Source organism: Parathielavia appendiculata (genome assembly GCF_033297405.1).
Source record: "Parathielavia appendiculata strain CBS 731.68 unplaced genomic scaffold N657scaffold_9, whole genome shotgun sequence".
Taxonomy (NCBI): domain Eukaryota; kingdom Fungi; phylum Ascomycota; class Sordariomycetes; order Sordariales; family Chaetomiaceae; genus Parathielavia; species Parathielavia appendiculata.
The window spans coordinates 881,676-909,571 of record NW_026944228.1 but is presented as its reverse complement, the minus strand read 5'-3'; the positions used below and the strand labels follow the sequence as shown (position 1 = coordinate 909,571).

General features: G+C 55.9%; 10 protein-coding genes across 10 annotated transcripts; 4 read left to right on the top strand and 6 right to left on the bottom strand.

Annotated features, from left to right (window-relative positions):
- Nucleotides 1–1,528: 1,528 nt before the first annotated feature.
- On the bottom strand, nucleotides 1,529–2,254 carry N657DRAFT_541741 (NAD(P)-binding protein; the record flags this gene model as incomplete). Its single annotated transcript, XM_062787828.1, has 2 exons — nucleotides 1,529–1,854; nucleotides 2,005–2,254. Coding segments are annotated over 2 exons (576 nt in total), but the record flags the coding sequence as incomplete, so codon positions are not given.
- An 848-nt stretch (nucleotides 2,255–3,102) lies between these two features.
- N657DRAFT_682206 (uncharacterized protein) lies at nucleotides 3,103–4,004 on the bottom strand (the record flags this gene model as incomplete). The annotated part of the gene is made up of 2 exons (XM_062796462.1): nucleotides 3,103–3,791; nucleotides 3,857–4,004. The coding sequence occupies 2 exons, from the start codon at nucleotides 4,002–4,004 to the stop codon at nucleotides 3,103–3,105; spliced, it is 837 nt and encodes a 278-aa protein (XP_062646208.1).
- Nucleotides 4,005–5,198: 1,194 nt separating this feature from the next.
- Nucleotides 5,199–6,134, top strand: N657DRAFT_657255 (uncharacterized protein; the record flags this gene model as incomplete). Its single annotated transcript, XM_062794791.1, has 1 exon — nucleotides 5,199–6,134. The coding sequence occupies one exon, from the start codon at nucleotides 5,199–5,201 to the stop codon at nucleotides 6,132–6,134; it is 936 nt and encodes a 311-aa protein (XP_062646207.1).
- A 730-nt stretch (nucleotides 6,135–6,864) lies between these two features.
- On the bottom strand, nucleotides 6,865–9,095 carry N657DRAFT_576203 (mitochondrial carrier; the record flags this gene model as incomplete). Its single annotated transcript, XM_062789158.1, has 3 exons — nucleotides 6,865–7,584; nucleotides 7,647–8,831; nucleotides 8,907–9,095. 3 exons carry the CDS (start codon nucleotides 9,093–9,095, stop codon nucleotides 6,865–6,867), a joined length of 2,094 nt encoding a protein of 697 aa, XP_062646206.1.
- Nucleotides 9,096–10,937: 1,842 nt separating this feature from the next.
- Nucleotides 10,938–13,184, bottom strand: N657DRAFT_635184 (uncharacterized protein; the record flags this gene model as incomplete). Its single annotated transcript, XM_062791326.1, has 4 exons — nucleotides 10,938–11,231; nucleotides 11,284–11,823; nucleotides 11,884–13,014; nucleotides 13,173–13,184. 4 exons carry the CDS (start codon nucleotides 13,182–13,184, stop codon nucleotides 10,938–10,940), a joined length of 1,977 nt encoding a protein of 658 aa, XP_062646205.1.
- A 4,012-nt stretch (nucleotides 13,185–17,196) lies between these two features.
- On the top strand, nucleotides 17,197–19,269 carry N657DRAFT_635183 (uncharacterized protein; the record flags this gene model as incomplete). The annotated part of the gene is made up of 2 exons (XM_062791325.1): nucleotides 17,197–18,099; nucleotides 18,163–19,269. 2 exons carry the CDS (start codon nucleotides 17,197–17,199, stop codon nucleotides 19,267–19,269), a joined length of 2,010 nt encoding a protein of 669 aa, XP_062646204.1.
- A 2,146-nt stretch (nucleotides 19,270–21,415) lies between these two features.
- On the top strand, nucleotides 21,416–22,058 carry N657DRAFT_504375 (uncharacterized protein). The gene has a single exon (XM_062787693.1). The coding sequence runs from the start codon at nucleotides 21,590–21,592 to the stop codon at nucleotides 21,959–21,961; it is 372 nt and encodes a 123-aa protein (XP_062646203.1). The 5' UTR covers nucleotides 21,416–21,589; the 3' UTR covers nucleotides 21,962–22,058.
- Nucleotides 22,059–23,766, top strand: N657DRAFT_504388 (MFS general substrate transporter). Its single transcript, XM_062787694.1, has 3 exons — nucleotides 22,059–22,959; nucleotides 23,012–23,144; nucleotides 23,197–23,766. Exons 1-3 carry the CDS (start codon nucleotides 22,156–22,158, stop codon nucleotides 23,646–23,648), a joined length of 1,389 nt encoding a protein of 462 aa, XP_062646202.1. The 5' UTR covers nucleotides 22,059–22,155; the 3' UTR covers nucleotides 23,649–23,766.
- A 117-nt stretch (nucleotides 23,767–23,883) lies between these two features.
- Nucleotides 23,884–25,360, bottom strand: N657DRAFT_657250 (FAD/NAD(P)-binding domain-containing protein; the record flags this gene model as incomplete). Its single annotated transcript, XM_062794790.1, has 2 exons — nucleotides 23,884–25,050; nucleotides 25,208–25,360. The coding sequence occupies 2 exons, from the start codon at nucleotides 25,358–25,360 to the stop codon at nucleotides 23,884–23,886; spliced, it is 1,320 nt and encodes a 439-aa protein (XP_062646201.1).
- A 715-nt stretch (nucleotides 25,361–26,075) lies between these two features.
- On the bottom strand, nucleotides 26,076–27,685 carry N657DRAFT_576128 (uncharacterized protein; the record flags this gene model as incomplete). Its single annotated transcript, XM_062789153.1, has 2 exons — nucleotides 26,076–27,292; nucleotides 27,358–27,685. 2 exons carry the CDS (start codon nucleotides 27,683–27,685, stop codon nucleotides 26,076–26,078), a joined length of 1,545 nt encoding a protein of 514 aa, XP_062646200.1.
- Nucleotides 27,686–27,896: the final 211 nt, after the last annotated feature.

The following is a 27,896-nucleotide window of genomic DNA, read 5'->3' as shown; positions in this document are numbered from 1 at the left end:
TTCAGTCTTGTCCAAGAAACAGGCCCGATGTCGCTGGCAAGGCTGTGCACCGTCGCCGCCAGTGCAGAGTCGCTGGAAGGTGATCTGGTGCCCTCATGCTCCGGAACGGAGGATTGCGTGGAGACACATGATGAAGAAGAATCAAAGGTATTAAGGTGACGAGATAGCGGTTGTAATGGTAATCCTTGAAGTAGTGGCCATGCTCGTGTGTCTGTCGAGTGTTGCAGGAATGATGATGGACTCGAGGTCTGGCTAACGTAGTGAACGGGTGCTCCGGGAGGACATTTTTGAATTTGAGATTAGATGGGCGCTCGGAGACATGAGAAGCAAAGCTCACCCTCCCAGGCTGGCGGCAGAGAAATGCATTGACCTTCAACAGACACAGTTCATGGCGCAGCGGCTAAAGAATGCCACCGCATTGACGTGACAATATAAAACGTTTGGGGCAAGTCAGAGCGGCGTGAGGATTCGGCGAGTATGAATATACTTCTCTAGCGTACCTATTACGTTATTATGTACGTAAGTAATGCGTCAAGCAAGTCGCTTCTCCGGTAGAAAGCAGGCAAAGAGGATGTGAGACCAAGAAAAAGGGTAAAAAGCCGACAGAGGCTAACAATAATCCCGTTGTTTGAGCAAGGCGAGTGCGACTCACCCAGGGCTGACTCTGTGGAGGCGAGAAAGGCAAGAGTGACCCTTGACGCTCGCTTTGTGCGCTGAACCCGAACTGGCTCTTGCGGTGCCGAACCAAGCACGGAGGGAACGGATTGAAGTCTGTGGAAGACAGGGAGGAAAGGGATCCAGGCAATTCATTACCAACATCGGGACAGGACGAGAGTATGAAGAACAGATGTATATTGCGCTATCATGTCGCTTAGTGCCCATTTAATATCGCATTTTGCTATCCGAGTCGAGGTGAAGCTGGCGTAGCTGTACTTGACTCAGATGAGGTCTACTGACGTAGAGCCTCGGGCGAAGTTGATCGAGGCGAAGTGGGTTGGGATGAAGGCAGTCGAGCAGGTGGTGGCCAGTGTGATGTGGGTCGCGATGGGGGCAGTGGAAGTGATGATGGCCGGGGTGACGCTGGGCAGGTTGACTCCGGTCGGGCTGAAGTGGATTGGGATGGGGGCAGTCGCGGTGAAGTAGGTTGGAATGGGGCCAGTCGAAGTGGTGACTGTCGGGTTGAAGCCGGGCAGGTTGAATCCGGTCGTGGTGAAGTCGGTCGACCGGAGGCCGGTTGATCTGAAGCTGGATTTGGTGATCTCGCCTGCAATGCGGATGCTGGAACGTATCCGTAGTAGCCCATCCGCTTTATGTCTGACTGAGTTGGAGCTTGCCGAGGTGAGGTCGGCTGAGGGAACGCCGGCGCTGGCGAAGCGGGTTGTGGAATTGAAGCCGGTGCAGGCGAAGCGGGTTGAGTTGGAGTTGAAGCCACACCACTAGGAGTGTCTGGGCGGTTCGAGCCCGCAAATCTCAACCATTTGGTGAACTTGAATGATTCGCCCGGGTCCTCATTCAGAACCCACGGTCGGCCGTGCTTTTGGAGTATCGAGATTTCTTCGGCAGGGTAGGTCGAGTCCAGTTGCAGCACCACCTGCCCACGCGGATGATCAGACAATCTGTTGATGGCGCTCTGAAGGTCTTCCCAAAGAAACACGTCATTAACGTCGCAGACAGCCTTCGCCAGCCCACGGTTGACAAGGCCTGCAACGACTCTGAGGGCTGCAGGGCTGTTTTTGAGACGAAAATTGATGCTGGCGACGTGGGGTTTCACGACATCTGCCCATGGTCTCGATTCGATCGGGTTGCCGGCGACGCTAAGAATCTTGCCCATCTTCTCAACCGCTTTCCATGCCTCTACCAACATTGTCAGCTGTGAATTCCCTCTTTCGGAAATGTCTGGAGGGGGTTCCGGGAGCAAATGCGCTCTCTCGGGTGCAGGATGGCTCCTGAGACAACCATAAAGGGGTAAAGCCAGTCCACCAACAAATGAAAATTGTTGCCTACCGGTCAAAGTCGTCCCGCCCATCAGGTCGAGAACAATGGCAAATCTTTTTCCTTTCCAGTCCTTCAGGTTGCCCTCCTGCGACCAGTCGTATACCTCGTCTGCTCCGAGCCGGCGAACCAGGTCCATGTGTTCGGCCGCGCACGTCGCAACGATTCTGCCGGCGCCAGCAAGCTTTGCAAGCTGGACGGCCCACACGCCTACGGGAGTGGCAGCTCCGGTGATGAGTATGCTCGCCCACTTGTTCCACGCGCGATCCCAGACTGGCTGGCCCTAATCGTTCGGGTCCGGTACGCGCAGGAGTTGATACTCAAAGAGCGCTCGGTAGGCAACAAGAGCGCCGATGGGGACGGTGGCAGCTTGAGCCCAGGTCATGCTTTCTGGCTTGGGAGCCAGCTCGGTGAGTTTTGCAACCGTGTACGTGCGGGCGGAACCCCAGTTGTGGAAGCTCGTCCTGCCACTTCAATTATGCATGTTAGGAGCTACATCCGGGCAGGCATGGCGAGAGCAGAAAGACGCACTAGATCTCTGTTCCCGGAGGCAGGGGTGAGGAAGGTGAAGCGTACACCACATAGCCCGAGAACTCGTAACCGGGTCGCTTCCCTTTGAAGTCATCGCTCTCAATTTCTTCCTCAGAGAAATCGAGTTCATCGCGATGAATTGCCACGGCGCACACCTTGACAATGTGAAGCGGCAGTACAAAGGGCAGGCCGGGTTTCGGCCAAGCGCAGCTCTCCAACCTGAAGGTACGTGGTGTCTCGGAGACATAATGCATTAACGCCTCGCACTTCGGGAGGGGGTGGGAGGTGGGCCAATCCGACATTTTTGCGGGCAGAAACACTAAAGGCAAAAGAGATGGACGGAATAGATGACGATGGACCCCAATCGCGAGCTTAGGAGATGCCTCCTATCGTGTGAATGTTGGGCATGTGCTGGATGAGAGAGAGTTGCCGATGGATTGCCCAAGAAAGCTGGGTTCAGTTGTAATGGAGATGAAACAGAGGGGCTTGCTTGTTGTATCAGACTGCAACTGCCTCGAAAGCTGGGCAACTCCCTGTGCCCGAGGAAGCCGCGCCAGAGGGTCCCTTGTCAAAAACCCGTCAATTTATCCTGCTCTCCTCGTCGGTGCCCAGCAGCGAGTCGCGCTCGCCTGGCTTCTCTTCAGCATCCCGGTAAAGCACATAATGCTGTGTGATAAAGATCAAATCGTAGATTATGGACACGTTGCCCAGGGCGAACTTGACTGGGTTGCCAGTGATGCCGGACCAGTCGCGCTGGAGATAGCTGTCGATGGACTGCTGGGCAATGCTCAAGATGCCTCCCGAAAGGTCAAGGAGGATTCCGATAATACTCCAGCCTCTCGTGGAGCGGTTGCGGTAGTTGAAGATGGCCTGGGGCGTGTATTTGATGACGGTCACGATCAGCTTGACGTAGGAGATGGCGTAGATGGCGTCGAGCCAAACCCACGACGAGACGGCTTCTTGGGTGCTGTCCCGTTCCGGGGAGCCGAGCACAATGAAGATGACAGCGGCAACACCAAGTATGCAGCCAGAACAGATACCCAAGACGAAGCGGCTAGGCCGGTTGCCTTTGCTGGGGAGAAACCCCCATGCGCGGGGATACAAGTACTGACTGGTCATGACGACCGACAGCACGAGGGCGTGTGCAGCAAACGTGATGTCGTTGAAAGCCACGGTGGGTGTCAGTCCCTTGTATCGGGCGGCGTATTGAGCCCGAATCAGGGGCGAGTAGTAGAAGGCCAGGTTGGAGGCCAGGTAGGCGGCGAAGCCTGTCGCAAAAGTTAGTATTCATACTCAAGATAGAAGTGAAGAGCTCGAATCGCCAGAAACGTACCCAGGCAGTTGAGCAGTGGAAAGTCGACAGTGGTCCCCGACGTCGTCTTGCGCCTGTAGCTGAGCAAGGGCTGCGGATAAAAGCTCACCGACCACGCCGTGAAATACATGATGCCGAAGAGGGCCGACAGAAACTCAAGAAACCCCATTTTAGCTTCAAATACGGTGAAATAACGGGAGCTGGATAAACGAGCGAAGGCGCGTTGGCATATTCGCTTGCTGGCGTTGAAAGGAACGAAACTCCTCACAGCTTGTGACCAAGAGGACTGTTGTAACTTGGGAGATTGACAAGCCGCAAGTTGCAACGGGTATCGGCAGAGGGCTTGGCAGCGATGATAAGTGACAGGAGCCCCACTGTTTTCTGTTTGCCAGCCAGGCCACTCTCACAAGGCGCGAAGACTTCAGTTCGCCTTCCAACCTCTTAACATTTTCTGTAGCCACAACGCCAACTCTGGTTCTAGAACCCTACGGGATTACGGATACCGGCAAGCTAATTTTGCTAGGAGGAAAATTATGAGAATTTCCACGGAGGTGCTCGGTCATAGGTGTTTCGTACCGCCAGAAGCCGCCGGCCCGCGCGAAGGAATGGGCAATACTGAAGTCGAGCTTTCTCACGTCTACCACGGCAACTACAATGTGTGCAAGGGCGGTCACCACGAAATAGACCGTCCGCAAGTTTCATTCGAATTGTTTGATTGCTGGATTTTTGTCCCTTCACGTTCGCTTTGGCTGTACTCCGTACGGAGGTACTGAACGCGAGAGTTGCACTGACCCCATGCCGGAATAAGCGGTGTCAGCCGAACCAGCGCACCGGGGCCCCGGGGCCGGCTAGTCCAGTCCTGACAGCGACCGCCTTTCGGATCTTGCGGGCGACCAATCGCGGCCGGCCCGGGCCATGGCGGTCATCCCAGGTTGAAGGGATGGAGGTGTCTCCTGATAACGTTGAAAGCGATGGCTGGCTCCAATCAGCTACAGCGCGTCTACTCGTGACCCTTACTTCCGTCGGTATGAGAAGGTGTGGCATGGAGGCGAGTTGCCGCTTACTGGTTCGAGCTACGTCATGCCCATATCTGACATCCAACAGCCGGGGCAAACAAACTATCATCGACCCCCTGACACACAACTCACCGCTTCTATGTGGGCTCAGCCGGCCACCTCGAACAGGAATGGTCTAGCATCGCCCCATATGTAGATACATGACTTGTCCAATTTCACAAAAGGACACAAATCTGCCATGTGTCTTCGCTGATTCTTCCACTTTGAACTGATTTGGTCTCCCGGAGCTGACCTGGCCTACATTTTGCCTCCCCAATAACAATGTCCGCCAGCATCCATCACTGACCATGCCTCGCAACCCGTTGACCTTCCTCACTCTCCCGCTCGAACTCCGCCTCGAAATCTACACCCACCTCCTCGTCATCCCACCACCCCCGCCGCCGGAGGAACAGCAGCCCATCTACCGCTGCTCCTACCCATACTCACCCCCTTCCTCCCCAGAGGATCATTCCCAGCCCGACAAACCGCTGCTCCACCCCGAGATCCTCGCCGTCAACGGCCAAATCAACGTTGAAGCCACGCCCCTCCTCTACAGCCGCAACACCTTCTCCGCCAACCCAACCGACCCCAGCCTGCCCCCGAGTCTCTACCGCCCCAGCTATCTATCCCCCCCCTCCCGGCCAATCACCACCACCCTCAATCCAGACCAACAACAGCAGCAGCACCGGCACCCCAAGCAGCACCTAATCAAGAGATGGCACCTCCGCCTGCGCCTCGACACCACACCCCGTCCCACTCCCATCTTTCTTCCTCCTCCGCTCAACAACCCATCAACCATTAGCGACAGTACCAGTACCATCTTCAACACTAGCAGCAGCAGCACCGCTGGCTACAACAACAACAGCTGGACCAAAGCCGCCATAACGTCCTACTTCTCCCACGCCGAGGACCTCACCCTGTGCCTCTGGACAGGCACCTTCATGGGCGGCGTCGGCGCCGATGCGCTGCGCCAGTTCGAGGGCGTGCGGGGTGTCAGACGGGTCAGGGTAACGGGGGTACTGCCCGGGTTTGAGGGGTATGTGAGCTGGTTGACGCGGCGGATGACGAGGTTGACAACGAGAATGACGATGGAGAGTCAGGGCCAGGTGATGGGGAAGGTGGGTGGGGACGGTGTAGAATGGAATGGGGATGAGAGAAAGGGAGAGGGAGGGGGGAAGATAGAGGAGGAGGAATATGTCCCTATTGACGAGAGGGAGGGGAAGAGGTTGAGAGGGTGGGTTTAACCTTCAGTACCTAGACTGGAATGGATGTGGAAGGAAGGAAGGGCGGTGGTGATGATGAGGTGAAAGAGAGGAGGAGCGAATAACTGTAAGACGAAAATAGACCGAGATCTGGTGAATCAATCTATTTGCCATCTACCTCTAGCCCGCCTATATGTGTCTCTGGGTGTATAGTCTGTGTACGGTGTTGCAGCCACTGGCCCCCTCCCCTTCTCCCCGCTTTTTATCTACCCAGGCCTCCTCCCTCTATGGCTGCAGCAAGCAGAGGAGCTACAGCTCTCAGGAGTCAGATACATGAATATGAGACAACCAACCAATGGCACTTATTATCGTCTTCTTTTCATGGCAGCCAGATTATTCAAACCAAGCTGACAAGTAGAGAAGTAAGATTGACAAAGGAAAAGTGGAAGAAAATTGGAAAGAGAAATCAAAACCCCCATCATACCCGAAACGCCTGCTGCCGTGATGCGCATGCAATGCAAAAGGACTTTGTCCTAGAAATAATCCGACAGCCCATTGCCCGGGTTGATGGTTCGATGCTGATATGGGTGCAAGCATGGCGATGGACAACCGCGCCGCGTGCATCAGCCGGGCGTGACCAGATGGGTGCAGCTGCAGATCCCGCCGTCCCTGCCAATCCCCTCTGCCGAAAGCCGCTCATCCGGCCGAGTTCAATGCGACCCTGGTGCACAGCTTCCCCCCACCATAACCCGGCATTAATAACCTCCCCTTTCTACGCCGTCTTTCTCCCCATCCAGCCGGGCAGAGATTTCCAACCCTGTGCATTCGGCCCAAGCGGTGTCCGCCCAAAGTTCCCATCCAGATCGAGCAGGATCTTGAGCGCGTTGCGTGAGCGGTAGAACGGGGTATCGGCTGCTTTCTCCCTCAGCGTTGGCACAACCCCCCCAATGCTCTTCGCCTCAGCCACCTTGCCAGGGGACGGGAGCAGGTTCTGGAGCAACTCATAGGCGGCCAGCGTGAAACCGAACTGGGGCGATGACCGGAAGATACGCGCGGGGCCGCCTTTGAAGAAGGCCCTGAAGCCCTCCTCCTTCCAGATGGTCTTGGCCGCATGCCGCAGGCCCGTGTAGGTCGTGTCGCCCTTACGCGCTTCGACCTGGAGGCGAGTCTTGATGACGTCGCACGGCGTGGTGAGGTACGCCGAGGGCATGCCGGCGATGGCACCGGCCGTGAGCAGCTGGAGGACGCCGAGTTTATTGGTTGGCGATTCGCCAAAGAGGTCCTTCTTCAGGTGCGAGTACGTCGGGAAGTAGATGGCTGAGAACGGCACATCTCGGAGCAAGCACGCCGACGCGCCCTTGTACAGGCCGACCAGACCAAGGTTGCGGACGATCCACATGGCTGATCGTTTCGGCGCGCCCTCAACGCTCTTGGCCACCTCGCCCTGGACCTGGAGGCGGATCTTGACAATTTCGAGAGGGTTGGTGAAGACCTGCGCCCAGTCAACGTTAGCAACCAATTCACGCCTCTCGAAGCACAGGACACAGAACATACGACTTGGCAACCGCCGGCAGCACCACCAGCAAGCAATTCCGAACCCCACCAAATCTTGCCCTGCTTATCAGTCAACCAGCCGCGGACAAGGTCGTTCACGGTAAGCTTGATGGCTTTCTCGGGGGCGACGCCGACGAGCTGCGGGAGGACGCCCGAGTACAAGCCCCTGAACCCCTCGTTCTGGACAACCTTCCTAAAGCAGTCAATCGAGTTCTTGTACAACCGCTGGCCGGGGTCGGCACCCCGCTGGTTCTGCATCCGGGTTTTGACGAGATCAATAGGGTACACCATGAAGGCGCCAAAGGCACCAGCGATACTGCCCAGACCAAAGTTGTATGCTGACTCGATGGTCTGTGCGAGGAAGTTCTGGCCCATGGACTTATGCTCCCCGCCAAAGGCGCGACCGTCGTCCCCCTCGTCGCGCCTGCGCCATGTGGCGTCGAGCACCTTGGTAAAGTCCCGGAGGCCCAGCCGGCCGGAGGGTTCATCGAGACTGGCAAAGTGAAACAGGATGTCGGCCTCCATCGGAGTGAAGAGCGAGAATCGGGTTGTCTTGGCGGCCTGGTTGAGGAACTCGGCCCGGGTGATGCGGCCATCCTTGCTCTTGGAGCAGGCGCGTCGGACAATGAGCTCGACCAAATCCATCTCGTTGATCATGTTCAGGAAGGCCCGCACGTTGGCATACGAGACCTTGCTGCCCTGGGCGATGTTGCACAGCGTGTGCAGGTTTTCGAGCAGGTGGTCCGAGAGCTTGTGGCTGGCTGTCTGCTTGATGATTGTCGCAAACTCCTCAGGCTCAATGAACCCGTCGTCGTCCACGTCGAACCGTTGAAAGGCCTGTCGCACGCGCTCACCCTGCAGCCCGCGCAACATCTGCGAGAATTGTTGGTAATTCAAGTCGTGCCTCTTTGTCTTGCCGCCAATGTATAGCTTTGCCCACTCGCAGTTCCAGTCAAACGGGATGCTGTCGGGGCCCTTGTTCAGCTCGTACAGTTTGCGGAAGTCTTCATATTTGACGGTGCCGAGGCGGTCGATGTCGAACAACCGGAAAGCGATCTCATACTCGGCATCGGGCTTGCTGAGAATGTTCTCAAAGTAGCCCCAATCGGCCAGCGTTACTTTGCCCTTGTTGGTCCGGTCAGCAACGTGGAAGAGGATTGAATACTGCTCCCGCTTGATTTTGTGCTATTCGCGAGGTCGCATGTCAGCAATTGTCTCTTAATTGCACGGGACTCGGGAGAAAGTGAACCCATCACATACATAGTCTTCATTATGCGGCGCGACCGCATCGATGAACTGCTCGGGCCCGAGGTATAGCTCGCCAGTCTCAAGGTCCTGGACGGCGTGGCGGTTGAAGCGCGCCTTGGTCTGCGCGGAGAGCTGCTCGGGCTCATGCGAGCCGACGAGCTTCTCCTTGACAACCTCTTTGACTGTTGCGACCTTGGACATGGTGTGCCGCCGGGACTTGCGATGCGCGCAATTGGCTTCTCGGATGTCTCGGCGTCGTTTGGCAGTGTCGTCGGAGGGAAGGCCGGGGGCGGGTCTTCGAGGAGCGGCGCGCACTTGGGTGAGTCAATGTGCGGTCGAGGGTTCCAACTTCACGAAGCTGCAGGGAAGAAGAATAAAGAGACCCGGGGAGTGAGGGGGAGAAAATCACGACTACCGCGCGACAGCGTGCTTGGTGCAAATGGAGAAACGAATGAATCTCCTGTCTTTTTGGACAGTTCAAACAACTTCCCCTCACGAGATGCACCGAAAGGAAGACTGATTAGCCGAATCGGCGAGGCTGGAGCAGACAGTCTCTTGAGAAAGTGGATCTGGGGTTGAAGTGAGAAGACCCTGACCAAAGGCCACGATGACCGCCGAAATCAAAGGAAAGGTATTTTTTTTAGTCGCCCGTCCAATCCGGTCTCGCAGGTCCGAAGTTACGGTGGGGGTCGCCAGGGCGTCGTCTTGGCGCGGCTGCTAGGGGCACATTAGCCAACCGGCAAAGCATGGCTTGGCAGGCCAGCACCCCGAGATCCCGATCATCGATCCACAAAGCCTCCCGTGCTGCTCCGAGCCTGGAACGTGCGGAGATGGATTACGTAATGTCTGCCAAACGTACACGTGTAGCAGGCCCACCGAGCTGAAAAGTGCTAGGCTTTGGAGTTTGTCCCATACCAACCCCATGAAGCTTGTTCCTGAAGATCTCTCTGGGGCAACCAGATGCGCACCAATTGCGATGCCATATCACGTCCATCAACCATCTTCCTCAGCCAGCCTCATCTCCATCAGTGATTGTGAAAGTTGTTTATCTAGCATCTCTATTGCTAGTTACCTGTAATAACCCACCCTGCCAGAGTGACAACCGAATGGCCCCCTCGACATGCCTACCTGCCCGTAGTATTTCTCATTCCCATCTACCCGCGGAAGAACAGCAAATAGAGAAATTCCGCCGCCAGCATGACCCCGAGCGAAATAATACTTATACATGTAGCCTTTCTATAACGCATCATCCACACCGTCCCCAGAGTTCCGGCCATATCCTCCGTGATTCCGCCCAAAACGCCATGCTGCCACGCCGCTAGATGAGATAGATGCCTTCGTCATCATTCAGCCATGACCGCGGCGGCCCCAATACTATTCCGAGTGTTGAAGCTCCTGGTTCCAGAGTCTCAAAGATAGAGGAAGCCTGGCCTCCAAATTCCTCGTGCAGACAACGACTTGGTTTTCCCGTTTGCTCGAAACCCGGCAAGGGTGGATAATCGAAGTTAATGGGAGCGTAAAGTAAAAAATCCGAGGAAGTATCGTAGTCGCATTAATTCATCATGAGCACCGTTGTGGTGGTTGTCGCTCTTCGCGCCGTATTTTTGATGTGGTTTGTGAGTCGTGTAAAACAGGAGCATCAGATCCTGCAAAATGCCCAGTAACCAAGGAGCCAGCTAGCTTCTCCCTGCATGTTTCCATGCCGGAGTCGACTTGGGCGAGGTGACCTGGAAGGGATCTGATGCGCAGGAACAGTGGTTGACGAGCCACGGTAAAACAGCGAGTTTCAACATCCCCTGCATGGCCGCTTTGAGCGGACCCAAAGTACATCATGGGAAAGAAACCTGCTGCCGTGATGCTCTGCCAGTCGTTGTAAGAAATTAGGAGATTCGCAGCCGTATGGTCGCCATAAAACGAGCAAGGAAAGTCGACGACGGATTGGTAATGTCGTGCTCCGGGAAGTTGTGCCTGGCCTAGTGGGATACATCGAAGGCAAGACTGGCAGAAAGAAATCGCAAGTTGTCGGCTTGGGATAGGGCATATCTAACCCTGGATAGAGATGAGGTTGCGAGGCGCCTGAAATTGGCCCAGCATGGTCTCACCGAGAGAGGAAGGCGAGTTCAGGCGGAGAGACCCTGCATACAGCTGTGACAGCGTGAGGCCGCTCGCCATCTTGCCTTCGACAAACGTCGATGATTGTTTATACTTGGGCGTCGCGTACTTGTCATAGACGGCGCCGTGGTGCTTGCGCGCAAATTGACAGCATTCGAAGAGCATCTTGACGAGCGGCTTGAGCTGACTGAGCGTGTAGCCAGAGTAGTGGACGTGGGCAAGTGTCTGTGAAGGATCAGCATACCGTCAGCGCGATGCTGTTGAAAAGCTCACTTACCCAATCACCCTTGCCCAAGAACAGACGAGAGATGCAGTGCGCCCCGGCCGCGAGGAAGCTGGGAGGGGTGCTCACGAAGCGCTCGTCCATAATGGTGATCTCCAGAAAATACTTGGCCAACGTCCGCGTCTCCAGGTCGTAGTCGTCCGCCTTGCTGATGCGGCGGAGGAAGCTCATGGGGCCGGGCCACCCAAGCTCGAAGTGCAACATGCTCAGCATGAAACGCTCAGCCTTGAGAATCTCATCCACGCTGTAGCCTGAGTCCACCATGTAGACGATCTCCTGAACCGACGGACAGTTGATCTCTTCGTACTTGGCCGCCACGAAGAGAGCGGTGGCGCCAACGAGCTGGAGCTTTCCGAGGGAGACGACCTTGACAGACAGGAACCGATCAATGTAGTTGACCGTCAGGAAGAGAGTCTCGGGAAGAAGACAGAAGCGGTGGTGCACCTGGACCAACCAGTCCATGAGTACAGAACGCATCGACCACTGAATCTCGGTCTGATCGTCCATGTAGTGAGGGTTCGGGAGCATTTGGGACTGCCAGAGAAGATTAACAAGAAGCAGAGGAGAAATGAGGAAAGGAAAAAGAAATCGTACCTCGAGCTCGCGCATGTACGCAAAAATCTCGTCGCCGTACTCGGCAACCATGCTGACGTCCCATGCCTCCTCCTCTACCTCATCCTCAGTCTGGTGATCCAAGACGTAGGCCTTTGCAAGCTCGAGTTCGTCTTGAACGTCGGCCGAAACATTCGGCGCAAGCAAACTCGTTGGGCCACTCGTGGTGTTATCGCCGTGGGACCGGAATGAGTGCGTCGTGGTGTAGCCCTGCTCATCATAGAGCTCCTGTTCTTCCTCTTCGTCCCAGTACTCCTCGGACTCAGAGGCAACCAGCGGCTCGGGGAGGGCTTTGTGCTGGTTCGGCTGTTGATACTCGTCCTGGTAAAATAACCTGTGGCTCGCTTGCTCCATCTCGACCAGTGCTTCCCGCACAGCGCCTTCAGCGTCCTGTGACAAGCTCTCGACAGCGTCCTCGTAAGCCGCCTCGGTCACGTTGTCATCAATATCGCCTTCGTCCTCAGCTTCGGCAATATCGTCGCGCCGAACTATGACTTTGGCCTGCATTTGCCGGAGCACAGGCTGACTCTTGTACTGCCGGGGGTTCTTAGCCGGCTTGCCTACCAAGGCAGCGAGGTCGTCTGCAGCGGACAATGCGTCGGGACGGACCTCCACCTGGACTTCCTGTCGGTCGTGGTACACGGCCGTCGTCTTCTTGGAGACGCCGTTCCTCAATGGAGGTTGAGCTAGTGATGTGCCAATGTGCTGCTGATTGACGATGCTGACGCGGGAACCTGTGTTTGCTGGCTTGGAGCCTGTGTCCTTGGACGCTGCAGTGGCTCTCAGACGGTTTGCCTTGTTCGCACCTTGTCTGTTGTTCTCCTTATCTTCGAGCCGAATATCGCGCGTGCTGACTGCCGTCGTGACGGTCTGTGCTCGGATCTTGACAGTCTCCTTGCCGATGGGCTTGCCTGTGGGATTGCCAACACGAGTTCTAGCAGTGTTGCTCACGTCGCCAAAGGCGGTGCGCTTTGCAGGTGCATTGAGAGCACCGGTCACGGTCATTGCTTTGAGATTGCCAGCAGACTTGTGGCGGTGGTGGATGGACGATTGGAAGGGGAGGATATTTTCGTTGCCAGAAATAGGTGCGACGGTGCGCAACGGGCGGTGCTGCTGCATTAGGTTTACTGGTAAGTTTCTTGCCACATAACGCAAAACTTTCCGGTCGTTGGGTTGGAATTGTGTGGAAGACCGGCGGTGGATAAGTTGAGACCAGGGATCGGTCAAGGGGCGGGCCAAGGCAGACGCAAAGAGTGAGACGAGAAGCTTACCTTTACGTCCATCTTGGGGAATATGGACTTAGATGATGTTGCTAGATTCTGCTCCAGCGAATATGTGTTTCGATCTTGAGTCAATGGTAATGCGCGAAACGGATAAAGTTGGGGTGGCGTCGGATGGGCAGTAGGTCGACACCGAGAAGGTTGACGGTCGAAGATGGGGAGTGAGCGAAGACTGGGGACTAAGATCCTACTCCAAAGCCGCAGGAATTGGAAGTCGCGTCGAGTCCGACCAGAGAATCTCTCGCCGTCACAGAGAAAGAAAAGAACTGGGCGGTTGGCAGGATTGTCGAACGCGATGGGGTTGGCGCGACTCGCACTCACTAGCTGTTGAGCGCATGCATGAGGCAAGATGACAAATTACTTGGACGTGCAATTAATGCCTTCTCTGGCATGCCGTTGCCGTTGTGAGTTGAAAAGGAAGGGAAAGGCAAGAAGCCGTTTCGTTGGTGTTCAAGTTCCGTTGTTTACATTGTTACGGATGGGTAAACAACCCTCAGTGAATTTCTTGGCAAACAAGTGGCCCCTGCCCGGCGCTGGGTGGTTGCTCCGTCCATCCGTGCGATTGACATGACGTAACCTGTAGCCCTCGAATTGTGGAGCATTCTTTGACCATTCGCGTCACTCACGAAGCCGTGATTCAATTTTAAGATGCAGCAAGTGCTACACTTCTAGATTCTTTTCGTGAATTAACAGCTAGTTTCGTGCTGACTTTACAAACACAACTTATGCTCAAGCTTTCTTAGGTTTTCTCGGCATTTTTGCGACCTCCAGATGCGATGAACCGAACAACGCGGTCCCTTGCCAAACGGCCCAACCGACACGCCAAGGCACCGCGACGTCACGTGGCACTATAATAACCTTCACCCGTCGCAACGATCGAGAGCTTTTTATCTCTCCTACCATTTCCGAAGAGGCGATCAATTTCCATGTCGATTCTGCAAAGATCGCTGCGCTGGTGTTCATGCCACTTGAGAGGTTAACCCTACCGACTCCACTCTCGTTTCTGGTTTATCACGGTCCTCCTGTTCCAAAGAATCCCCGCAGAGATGGAACTTCTGGCTGCATTATGGCGGTGTCGGACGGCCTGACCAGCAACCGACCAGTTAGAAGGCTGGCGCAGTCAGATGAAGCGCGATGTTTTGATGTTTCGGTTTAAGGACGCCTATGGCGCGACCGATTGCGTCTTGCGCGGGGTTTGTTTTGAGGGACAAAGCCTCACGGATACGGAGTTACGGATGAATATATCCCCTCAATGGCCTATCTGAGAGTTACAGTTCCGCCCTGGTTTCTATGTTATCGCGGCACTTCGAGTAACGTGGCTTACACTCGATTTTCTTTTGCTTTTACGGTGCATTCTTTCTTTCCTCTTTCCCCTCCTCTTCCTTAAACAAGGCAACGCTTGATTGTATCAGTAGGCATGCAGGTTGCGGCTTACCTGCGCCTAGGATCCTGAAAGGTGACGAAACAACCGTCGCAGCCATTCCATTTTCCAGATGTGCTCAGACTCTTAATCTGGCATCAATCGCGTTACGAACGTATGCTCGGTAGGTATGGTTGACAGGTTTAGGGCTGGTCGTCAACTGCGCAGCAACTAGATTTAAGATTGATGTCTTCACTTATCTGCAACCGGCATTTGCATTCAGACAGCAGCATGCGGAAAGGAGGCATTTAAAGCCCAATCCCCCTGCGGCAGAAGCCGGGGACATCAAGCGGCGGGTTGCAGATCAGCAATTCAAACGATCTCAACAAGGGTGGGCAGCGTGGAGGTCCAAACCTTTGAAGGTTTCTTGTCCCAACGCTCGGCTGGGTGTCTTGGCGAAGCCTGCAAGCCATCAATGGAAGGTGGGAACTGGGCGCCACTCTCAGAAGAGCATCACCAACGGAACAACCTCTCCAGCTTCCATCTGCAGCCAGGTGGAACCGAATCCCTCCCGTCACCATGTCAGCGCAAGTCCGCACAAATGCAGCCTACGGGTGTCATGTACCGGGCAGGACTCGAAGCGCAGCATTGGGAGCATGGAGGAACTGATCCCCGGCCACAGAGAACTTGGCCGTTGGGTGTCGGGGTGCTGTTGACGCCCTAACTTTAGTCAACATGGAGATTCAGACGCTGATTCGATGCCGGCTCGCATTTGAAACTCGGCCAGCGCATTCGAGGGCCGCGCTCCTCCATTCTTGAGCACAAGCGACCTGCCAGCTGCCAACTCGTCTGAAGTCGCCGCCCAAGAAACTGTCCCGGTCGTTTTCACCGGGTTCCTTGACAGGTCGCAGGAAGCGCCTGAGCAACGTCGATGGTTGCTGGGTAGTCGCCCTCCGTGCGCCCGCAGTGTGCGAGTCTGCTGTCCCTAACTGGGCACATTAAAAACCAGTGCTTGCACTTGGAGCCGTTGGTTGGTTGCCAGCCAATTTGGCCGCAACAGGCCGGATTCAAGGTCCCCCCCACCTGTCCACCTCGAGGCGAGAGGTCGAGTGCCCAAGCGGCGAGCGATCGATTGTTGCATCGTGTGGGCAGCCCGTCAAAAGGAACCCATAATGTAAAGCAGTTGACTGCGCGACCCAGAGTCTCAAGATCAAGACCACAATGGCCCAATGCCCCAGGGCGCGGAGCAGATTGCACAGTGTAGATGGCGCTCCGCGAATCGGTTGATAATCGTCAAGCCACTCGCAGGGAAGAAGCGGTCGCGAACAACCTCGAAGATTAAAGCACCGCCTGTGAATGAAGCTTCCAGGCCTGTAACTCCACAGGACTCACGTCGCGACCCAATTCTTCCTTCTTCCTTTTGCGACTCGTACCAAAGGCATCCTTAACAGCCGAGTCGCAGATCTAGCTCTCAGCAAGCAAGAAGGAATGCGACAAGATTGCGCCACTACAGCCCCATAAATGGACTACACCGCACCCAAACCGTTTCCTCGCCTGGCGGTGCCTCCAATGCAAATGGCGTCAGTTGTTGACGTTTGTGGACCTGTCAAAGGTCCATTTCGAGGATGCCAGACATGGGTCGGCCACTGCAGGCAAGGTGACCAGGTGCCGGATAGATGCCAAGCGGACCGTGCGAAAAGTCGGAAATCTCCACCTTTGATCCCGCGCGAGGTCACTCTTGAAGCACGCTGCTTGAAGAAGCAGCGAGAGAACAGTATATCTCGTTTTATATGAGGAAATAAGGGAAAGGCCAGATATCTCGAGGGTCTCGTGTTGACTGTGCTTGATTCCGGGGGTTGGGAAAAGTGCCTGGCAGGCTTTGGTGAGCATAGTGTAAGGGTTCGGGTTCGTTCACCTCAGAGTGCGATGACCGGTTGCCTTTTTCTTGCGAACTCCTCCGTTCTCATGGTCTCCCCACGCACAACTTGAATCCCGAATTGCTCGACTCGGGCCATCAACACCACCCCAAAACTCTCTTGTAAGCCATTGTCATTTTCTATTATCTGCTTTCGCCCGCAGCCTGCCTATAATTCCCCACTCGGTGCCGCCTCGTCGCTCACGCTGGTTCTCTGCTCCCAGGCTCGGCCGATTTGCGTGCGCACGAGTCGAGATCGCATCCCAGTCACAACCGACACCACCCCTTCCCTCCGCTATCTGGTAAGTGTTTCTGATTCTCTTGTGGCATGCGATCGAACCTATCCTGCAATTTATTCCCATGCCTGTTGTGCTGCCATAGCAGACTTGCTTCGAAGGGAGCAGGCCCAGTCATTGTTCCATGCGCCCGTCTTCCACAACTGCAGAGCTAGAACCTCCTCTCTGCACCCTCCAGCTCCAAAAGATACCATCACCCAAACCCTCTTCACCCCTTTCTCCTAGGTTTGCGAACTTCAATCCTAACATATACTGTACAGCGACAGGTTCCCATCCACAAAACGCAGTTTCTTCCTTGATCATCCGAACATCCACACACGCACCGCCAATTCTACCACCTCCAGGTAGTGACCTCGAGACCTGAACTGTCCCGCGTTACACTTCGCAACCAGAGTCGCTCATCGGCTCGGGAACTATTCCCGTCCCTGGCTTTCTTGGCCGGGTATGGAATTGTTCGACCGCAAGCCGACTCCCCCGACCCACATTCAGACCCAGTCGAAGATCGTGCTTCCGCCCAAAGTCGACACCGCTCCTGGGTCTATCCTCGAGCCATACCCGTCGCCCATGACCGAGAAACCGTCCCGTAGTCTCGAACATTACACTCTTGCCGGCATGGCTGCGGGGCCCTCCAACGCAGCAGGCCCTATGCCCTCGGGATCGCACAGCGGTAGCATCTCGCCTCGCACCGTTGCACCACCCAAGGCGGTCCAGTTCGTCCTGGTCTTCCAAGAAGCGCCATATCAGGCGCGCTTGCCGCTGCGCGTATCGATCTATCCTCACGATACCACCGACTCCATCATCACGACGGTTAAGAATTTTTACGGACTCTACTCTGGGCCCGGCGTCTCCAAGGGCATCAGTTTCGAGGACCAAAATGGCAATACTCTCATTGCCCGCTACGAAAACTTCCATGACCACATGACAGTACATGTGCGCTTGATCGAGGAGCCTCTCGGGCCCCATTTTTCCGCTGCTCTTAGCGCTGCCCGGAGTTACTCGAGCGCCGACATCTACCCGCTCACAGGGCCTCAACAAGCAGATGCTCCCCGTCCCACATCCAAGACGTCTCGCTTGCGCAGCCCGTCTCCCAACACTGGCCGAGGGCGCCGCAGCACGTCAGCGGGCACTAACACAGCCGTCGCTAAGAAAGGGCGGTCCCGCTCGTCGAAGAACCGTGCCCAAGTCAATGGGGACGGGCATGGCGACAGCTTCAACGGCTATAGCAGTAGTGATGGTGCAAGTGTCTCGACCGAGAAACGAAACAAGGAGCATCTGGGCACTACAGACATCAGCGTGGAAAACATTGTTGAAGGCGGCCGTCGCAAGCGCGCCAAGTTCGAGAGCTCGGTAAGCAGGGACCTGCTCACAGACGCCGAATAACCTCGAATTGCTGACCACTAACCCTCCCAGAATTTGCCTCTCTATGCTCCTCCGCTCATGCCCAATGCCGCATCCGATCCTTCCGTCTCGCCTGCTCGTCGGATCGATCTTCACCGGGGCTCCCTGCCCTTCATTCAGTCTGGACAGAACCCGTTCAGCCACCCTCAGCCCCTCCCCTCCCCCCAGGCGTACAGTAACGGTTATGCGCACCCTGAAACATACGCCACTCCCGGCAGTGACAACCGCCGGACGCGAGGAAGCTTTGGGCCGTCTGGCCAAGGGGTCGGCCCGGTGATAATGACGCCAGATCCAACCGTTAGAAGTGCGGTGTCAGAGGAAGACAAGGACGTCGCCCTGCAGCTTATGTGGATGTCGGGTCATCCTCGTGCCTCAACGTCAACCCAGGATGACACACTCAGCGGGAAAGCTGATGCCGCTTCCTCTACGGGCGCGACAAGCGACGCCGAGAGTGGTAGTGAGGATGACATGCCTGCTCCGCGGACACAGAAGCTCGGCGCTTCTGGCAGCCCACAGAAGGCGTTTGCAGCAACAGAAAGTCGTTTTGCCGTTTCCAACGACAGGCCGGAAACTAGTGGCGAGGATGTCGACGGGTCTGATGGCGCCCAAATCGGCACAATGGCGGCTCCGCCGGTAAAGAGCACCAAGCTTAAGGCCAACACGCTGCTCGCCGCCAGGGCTCCTCCGCCCTCATCACATAAGCCGAAGTCGTTCAAGACAGCCAAGTCAAAGACGAAGAAGGCAGTGCCCATATTTACTGCCACGCCGGCTGCAATCCCGAGCTGGGGTCCGGGGGCCGTGGAAGAGGAACAACCAGACCTCTCGACGAAACCCCGTTGCCAGCGTTGCCGCAAGAGCAAAAAGGGTTGCGACAGACAGCGGCCTTGCGGCAGATGTCGGGATGCTGGTATTCCTGCGGAGCTATGCATCAGCGAGGATGAAGGGAACGGTCGCAAGGGTCGCTACGGTCGACACATGGGGGTACCCATCAAGAAAGAGGATGTGCCATCCCCGGCACCCAGCTTGTTGCCCTCCGCCCCGATCGCATCTGATACGCTCGCATTGCCCGACTTGGCTCCCGACATTTTGGACAAAACCAAGAAACGCAAGAGAATATAGACAAGGACGATTCCGCCGTGCCCCGACGCCTTTACCAGAAGATCCAACGACCACGGCACTCCGTTGTTACAGCTCCTCATAACCGCATGAACTCGTGATACTCGCCAGTTCTGACCAGTCGCCCCTACTCCCTCTTCCCCAGCCATTCAAGTACCTCGCTTCTCGTCTTGAAAAGGCGAGCTCTCTCGCATTGGAGGCTTCTTGAGTAGCGTCAGCGAGATATGAAGCAGCGCAGCCATCCTACACCCGCGGCGAGTCCGCTTGGGCTTTTCAGAGCCGCCAGGCCAGGCCACCGTAAGCAGCCCATTACGGCCGATGTTCTTGCACGTCGGCGTCCACTCTTTCAAAACAATAACCGTGCAGTACGGCAAACATGGGCTATTCAAGTTGTGGGGCGTTGTTCTCATCCTGGCTTCTGTTCCGAAGTTCGACGCTCTCTTACTCCAAAGTCGGCGAATTTATACCTCCGGCCTCCTGAAGCAGAGGTAACTGAGACAATGTTTCTCCCGTTTATGAATGGAGGCAGTGCGGTCACATGGCGTGCTAACAGCAAGATGGAGTTTGTGTGATGGATTTACTATACTAGTTGAGGGCATTTGATGGTGGATGGGTAGTGGTTACAGAAGGGTGGATGAGTTGTGAGCGGGGAAACGAGGAATCTCAAAGGCTCAATAGGGCACAGGAGGAAGAAAGGAACATTGATGACATGGGATACACTGAGGAGTTGATTTTGGTTTTGTTTTATGCGTCTGCTTTTTCCTCCATCTCTGGGTCTCTTTGTTTCCCGCGCATATTTTCTTGTTGTCTCTAGTGTGTCGATCTCTCCGGAGTTGGTTGACTTTGAAATGGGGTTGCTCTTGTGTCTATGTGGCTCTTCTCCGCATGCTTGTTTGTTTTGTCTTTTCCCTCTCCTCTTTGTCTAGTGGACTGGATGTGTCCCTCCTTGATGCGCTGACCAGAGAGGGAGCAGGAAGAGTAGTGCTTGGAGATGTGTGGATGTGAAGTTGAGTATACTGCCTCTGGGCCCTACGGTGTAGCCTAGCTATGCTATAGTTGCGTCACCTAGGGTACTAGGTGAGAGGAAATTCGATCTTTCGAAATCAGTTGTGGGATGTCCACGGGTGTTCTTGTGTGTGGTGCTGTGAACTTCTATCCGAGGCTTAATTACGAGGTCGGGTCAGGTGATGATCAGCCCTGCCTGCCCTGCTCTGGCCGGCCCTGCGCTCCTCTGCCCTTCCCTGTCATGAACCGAGAGTATTTTACTCTCAATATGTCATAAGGTGAATATGCACGAAGTGACGGGTGCAACATTCTGAGATCGCAATCCATACTGTGCTGGGTTTGCTCAAACAAGGTTTGATGCTAATCCTGATTCAGTCTAGATCCAGCGGGAGAGAGGAAAAGTGGGATTACCTAATCAAACCCAGTGAATGAATTGGCATTCGAAAGTCGAGTCCAGCTCCACTAGGCTGTTGCTATCAGCTTACCATTTAGTAATAGGTGTGCAATACTCCCTAAATACTTTCATTACGTTTGCTTGTAGCGCGCTCATGATGAACTTGTAACTGAACCAGAACGGGAGTGCCGCTATTGTGTTTTGCCGGCGAAGGCTTGCATTGCAACGCGCCAAGTGGGTCGGAAGACGACGCCTTCCCTTTCCGATCAAATGTGGTAAAATCATGGTACGTCATTGGTTGAGAGTTCAAGCCAGCCCTGGTTGGGCGCGCCGGCTTTTAAGGTGGGGCTTGCGGGATCTGGCGGGTGCCCGGCAACTGGCTTGTGCGGGGCTGTGGCGAGGTCAATTGGATTGTTGGTGGCCAAAGTCCCTTTCTACCTATCCTCGCTGTCATGCCCATCACAGTTTTCTTATGATGGACAGAGTTGCAGCGAAAAGATATGGTGCATTACACAGTACGGTTTGTCAAAACGGGATGTGTTGCGCACTCCGCACATACAAAGAGCACTTGCAATAAGGTTGAGGGTTGCTTGGTTGTGGCACCAGCTGTCCAGCCCACCTCTATTTACTCTCTCCAATCATCTAACGTTAACTCATCTTCTTCCCCTTCAAGTTGTTTTTGATTCCTTCCATTTTCATTATTTTCTGCTTCCTCTCTGGACTTCTCAACCATTCTTCGCAGCCACGGCAATGTGGAGCTGCACAGCGTCAACCGGTTCCATCCACTCCGTCAGATGGAAAAGATTGCCAGCCTGGGCAACCTTCAGTTCCCAGCTTGACTTCGACTTGAAATCCTAAAGTCCTACCTTCCTCTATGCATTTGGTTCAGCAACCGCTTCAATGAGGTGACATTTTATCTACGGAATGGGCAACCCGGTGAAGTGGAGACAAGACTCATCGAAAACCATCTCTCTGCGCAGCGATCGGAATCCGTGCAGCCATCGCGACGAGGCCCGGCCGTTACCGTGTGCCACGGGCCGACTCCATATACTGTGGGCCGTATTTGGTTCACCTGAACATCGCGGATACGGTCCCCGGCCGCCGCGCGAACCGCTGTTCTTGAAGCGACTTCATGGTGTGCATATCTACAGTTGCATGCTTTGCGCAGCAGCTGGGCTGCGGGGCACGCTCTGCCGGCGCCCGATTCGCCGCCGGAAGATCCATCGGGACCTTGGCTCCACCACAAAGGCGTGGATGACATCTAGAAACGGGCGATGTCGGTCTCGGCGGAAATAAGGCCGGATGTAGCCTCGCCTGTGAATTGGACTTTTCCCGGCGTCGGATGCGACTATGACAAACAGGATGGGGCCGTGTGCCGAGTTGATCTTTGGGGCCCGGGCCGTTCAATGATTCATAATTAAGAAGCTTGCCGTCCCCTCGATGTTCGCCCGTGGTTTCGGTCCTCAGAGCCCTCGAACAATTCCGTCAACATGACAGCCGCCCTCGACGTCGAGAAAGCCATTTCAATAAGCAAAGGAACCGCGACAGCCGATGCCGTCACAGAATCAGGAACTGACGATGCAGCTCCTCCAGCCGCGGAAGGGCTCCAGCCTCCTGACGGTGGATTCACCGCTTGGTCTCAAGTCTTTGCGGCAGCTCTCGTCAACTCGATGTCATGGGGCTATCCATCGATGTTCGGTGTATACCAGCTTCACTACCGAGACGCGCTCAAGCTCCCCGATTCCCAGATCTCATGGATCGGGTCCTTGCAGATCTTCCTCGCCTTCGTTATGTGCACGTTCTCGGGGAGAATGGCGGATGCGGGATACGTAAAGACGACCATTGCCGTGGGGTCGTTCCTCGTCGTGTTTGGGACCTTCATGACGAGTCTGTGCACCGAGTACTGGCAGATCTTCCTTGCTCAGGGGCTGTGTACGGGTCTAGGACTGGGCATCATGTTCATGCCGCCGATCTCTGTCGTCAACTCGTACTTTGTGCACAAGCGGTCGTTGGCGCTAGCCCTTGCGGCATCCGGGACCGGCTTCGGGAGCGTTATCTTCCCAGCAACGATTCAATACCTTATCCCGCAGATTGGCTTCCCGTGGGCTGTCAGATGCGCTGCCTTTCTCGCGCTGATCATGTCGGCCGTTGCGATTCTGATTTTGAGGCCGCGGCTGACACCAAGGAAGTCAGGCCCACTCGTTGAATGGGATGCCTTTAGGGAGGGGCCTTATCTCTTGTACATCCTCGGAGCGTTTCTCTTCTTTTGGGCGCTCTATTTTGGCTTTTTCTATGTGAGTATCGTCATTTCGTTTACTGTTATACTCGAATGCTGATGATTCTTAGATCAACGCATACGCCCGAAACGTCATTCACTTTTCCACTACCGACTCAGTCCAACTCCTCCGTATGTCAAACCAGTGCTCTTTTGTCCCTTCCCTGCTGTCTCGAGACCAAGACAACGGCACCGTCGCTCCAGGTTCACTCCGGACTCGCCCAGAGTAGGTCGACATGACTAATCTGTCGAGCAGTCATCACAAACGGCATGAGCATCCCGAGCCGGCCCTTGGTAGGCTTCCTGGCAGACCGATACCTCGGGCCCATTAACATGTACGCGTTCCACGTTCTGGTTCTGGGCTGCATGCTCTTTGCGTGGACCGGCGTCACCACGCGGGCGGGCATGTACGTGTTCTCGGTCTTCTTTGGCCTCGCCAACGGCGCCGCACAGGGCCTGTTCACTTGCTCGCTGGCCAGCTTGACCAAGGATCCGAGAAAGATGGGGACGCGGTACGGCATGGTCTGCACCATCATTGCGTTTGCCTCGCTCGCGGGGCCGCCGACGGCCGGCGCCATCATCGACAAGTCGGCGGGGCAGTACTTGTGGGCGCAGGTATGGGCGGGGCTGGTGATCGTGCTGGGCTCTGTTGCGCTCGCTGGGTGTAGGTGCGCGGTGTCTGGGTTCAAGTTGTGGGTGAAGGTGTGAGATGGGTGCAAGCCCCAGCCTGTAATAAGTAATGGTTAGACACGGGATTGTGGCTGGGACAGTGTCTTGGAAACGGGTTAGGGTAAGACAAAACAGGCCGTGACGGACTGGATCATCACAGCAGACATCATGCAATCATTTTCCGCAATCATCGGGACTAAAATTTATGTTCTGGCGGTAGATCTATCGCATGACCCTGAATCTAACGCTCGATGCTCGGGGGGCCCTCTCAAAATCAAAACGGCTTCTCCTTGTACGCCTTCTCCGCCTCGGCGTACGCATCATAGCCATACAGAAACTTTTGAATCTTGGGGCACGTCCAGCGACTCGGGAAGGGTGCCTTGACCTTTTTTCCCAGCATACTCAACATTAGAGCATCCCTTCTCTCCTGGGCTTCGCCGTCCTCGAGGTGTGAATCATCGCGCTGCCGGAATGTCTCAAGCTGGATCCTCCTCCCGCGTTCCATCCTCAAATCCTGATACATTTTAGACACACACGGCAGCTGTCTCTTCATCTCGCTCCTCCTCACCTTCCCCAGCAACGACCCCAACACCGCACCATCCTCAAGACTCGAGTTCGCCCCCTGCGCCAGATACGGCAACATCGGATGACAGCAGTCGCCCGCCATGAAAAACGTGCCGCCTTCGTTCGCCCACTCGGGCAGCGCATCCAACCACATCAGCTTCCACTTATGCACGACCCCCTTGACCTGCCGCAGAAACTTGCCCAGCAACGGATCCCACCCCCTGAACCGCTCCCTCATCTCATCTTTATCCCCCTCCAGCTTGACCACGTCCCCCGGCAGATCATCTGGACACAAAAGCACCAGGTTATACACCTGCCCGGCCCGCACGGGATATCCGACGCAGTGCGACCTCGGCCCGACCCAGAAATCCACCGTCGGCTCGTCCGCCACAAACGCCCTCAGCTCCGCGGCGTCGTCCCCCTCGAGCTCGTCCACGCGCACCGTGATCCGGTATGCCAGATCGCCCGTCAGGATTGCCGGGCTGGGCCGGCCCAAGAACTGCGGCCGGATCTGGCTCCACAGGCCGTCCGCCAGCAGCACCACGTCGCCCTCCACGACCCGGCCATCGTGCAGGTGCACGCGGGCGTCGTCGAAGTCGACCCTGACAGCGCGCGCGTTGAGCTGGATGGCGACGCCGAGGGCAGCGCAGCGGGAGAGCATTGCTTGCTGCAGGTCGACGCGGTGCAGGTCCCAGAAGGGGTGGCCGTAGCGCGCTGCCATGGTGGATTGCAGTGCTGGCTCGCGGGCGAGGAGTTTGGTGCCGTCGTAGCGGTGGACGGAGAGCGCGGTGGGAACGGTGGCGACGGGAGCGAGCTGCGGCGTGAGGCCCCAGGCGGAGAGGAGGCGGGTGCCGTTGGGGGTTATTTGCAGGCCGGCCTTTTCAGAGGTGTTAGTATGGTATAGTGACTTGGAGTCGTTGAGAATGCGTCAAAAGGAGAAGGATTGGTGATTTGGATAAGAATTGGTGGTAACTAGAGAAAGGTGGAAGGCAAGGGCGAAAGGAGGGCACGAGAGAGAGAGGAATACGACTTACACCAACTTCCTGCAGCTGCTTGACCGTCTCCAGAACCGTCACGCGGTGAGCTGGGTTCGCCAGCTTGGTCGACAGCGCCGCGCTCAATCCGGCCAGGCCGGCGCCGATAATGATGAGGTGAATTGCCTCGTCTGTATAAATTTGTTCACCCATTGTGCTCTTGTTGTGTAACTTGCCTGCCTCAGGATGACAACTTTGGCTCAGCAATCTGTCGAGTGTAAGGCGTAAATAAGCTTCCTCACGGCAACCAAGGAGCGGAACCCTTATCCGTCTTGTCCTAATCGTCACCACGAGAATTCGTCATGTGTACGTTCCGTGAGTAGGGCATCCAGGTAGCCAAGGTGATGTCTCGGGATATCCGGAGAGTAGGATGGTACTCTCGGGATATCCGACAGTGTGGTGTTGTTACAGTTTCAAAGCTAAGTGGAGCGTGAACACCTGGAATGAAAGAAATGGCGCGGAGGGATGTATTACTTGTGGAAACGCGGGGAACCTGGAAACCGTGACCCAGGAGAGTGGTCTTGGATGGCTACAACAGCGATTGGTGTTTGCTAAACTACGATACAACTGCCGTGCGAGGTGTCAGTTCAGAAGTCGTGATCCTATTCGCTGGCTGCTAATGTTGCGTGCCCCATCCATATGGGCCGTATTCCGGGTATCTATTCCGACATATAACCATCCGTCTATACTACAATTCTGAGGTGGTAGATCATGTCCTACTTGGACCCGTCACCTCGATGCCATGCGGCTCGTACTTGTGGCCAGCAACACTGAGACCAGTAATCTCGGCGGGTACGTCAGAGGCGGCCCTCCGCCAAAGCGACGAGAGCCCTCTAAACACTGCGGCCCGCCATCAACTCCGTTCCTTTTATTTCTCCGGAACCTCAAGATCCTTGGGGTCCACGACCCACTCCTCCTCATCACCCCACACTGGCGCGAGGGTAAAGGAGCCCTGGATCTTGCCCATGCCATAGGCAACACCGGCCATCTGGCTGGGATCGTCGGGCTTCTTGTCCGCGTGCTCAATCAGCACGGCCGTCGACAAGAAATTGCTCTGGATGCCCGGCATGAGCTCCAACTTCTGTCCGCCCCAGCTCAGCTCCACCTTGCCCGACTTGCGCACAACCAGGTTGCCGATGTAGCCTCCTTCCTTGAGCTCGTCGCTCTTCTCTTTCGCCTGCCCCTCCGGCTCTTCTTCGCCCTCGTCTTCCTTCTTGACCTTGGCGTTATCGTCCTGTGTGAGATCGATATTGACGGGTGGCTCATTCAGCATGACCACATCGTCGTCCGGCTCCGGCTTTATCGCGATTGGATTCGCCGACGTGCCGTCGCGGGGCACAACGTGCAAAGGCGGCAGGACGGGCGGGAATTGGAAAAGGAACATGTGGCCTTCGAGCGCAGCATTGTTCGCCGTACCATCCTCGGCCACCTGGCCGTCCTCGCCTCGAACGGTGAACAAATTGAGCATGCGCTGGAGGTCATTTGCGATGGCTTCGGCTTCGGGGTCCTTTGGTGCTGAAGACTTTTTAGCCTTCTGCTGGCCCACAAGGACCTTCTTCTTCAGCTCGGGAGACTCGGGCGCCTTGATGCGCTGGCCCTCGGGAAGTTCGTCCAGGTCCATTGCACCAGCCTCAACCTCCTCCTTCTTGATGTTGCGTGTCTGGGCCGGCTCGCCGACGCCTTCATCCATAGGCGCCTCGTCGAAATCCTCGACTTGGGCGGCTCGGCTGACAAACAAGGCGTCGTCGTCCGACTCCTCTTCCACGGCGCCGGCCTTCTCTTGGGCCTCAATCTCCGCGGCTGTCGTCATGGTGACACCCTCGTCTTTGTGCTCAACACGCCGGATACCCATGGGCATGATGGGCTTCTTCTTCTTCTTCTGGGTCGATGTAATGGAAGCTTGGTCTTCCTCGTCCGAGATCTCGACGTAGTTGTAGAGTAGGTCGGCGTTGATCCTGCTATTATCGACGATACCAGACGCGCCGTAGGTGCTCCGCTCTCCTTGGCCTTGGCCTTCATTTTTAACGTAGCCTGAGCTGGATGCAAAAGCGTAGCCACCTTGGCCCGACGAACCTCCACTGCCGACTGTGATGATGGTGTTAGTGCACGGAAAACATCGTGCAAAATTGTCCCGAGCAGCGCAAACTTACAACTCAATCCAGCCGCCAATGGGCCAGCAGCTCCTGCGGTCCGGAAATTGAATCCACCGCGACCTCGGGCACGTCCTCGACCACGACCACGGTTAAGGCGAGCGAGTCGCCTCGCTTCTTCAGCGTTCCTCTGTTCCTGTATCCTCAACTGCTCTTCGGCGATGCGCGCGCGCTCTGTCTCACTACGACGAACGGCCTTGGGCTTGAATTTGCTGGCGGCAGAACCGCGACTTGAGGAGGTTGGCGCGGGAGTGCTGCTAGCTTCTCGAGACACTGTCGGCACGTTTAGGCCCTCAGACGAGGGCGGATTATCGGAAGGCACAACCATCCTGAGAGGTGGTGCTGGCGCCGAGAGACTGGTCGCACTAGCTGTCGCGGCGCCAGAAGACTCGGCGGCGGGGGCATCGACCGGAGTTCGTGCAGCATCGCGGGAAGCCGCAGCGGAGGCCGCACCGCGGGCTGTGCCTCCCCGGCCACGGCCCCGTCCTCTTGATGTCAGCTTTGGAGGCATCTGTGCTGGACGGATTGTTGTAGCGAAA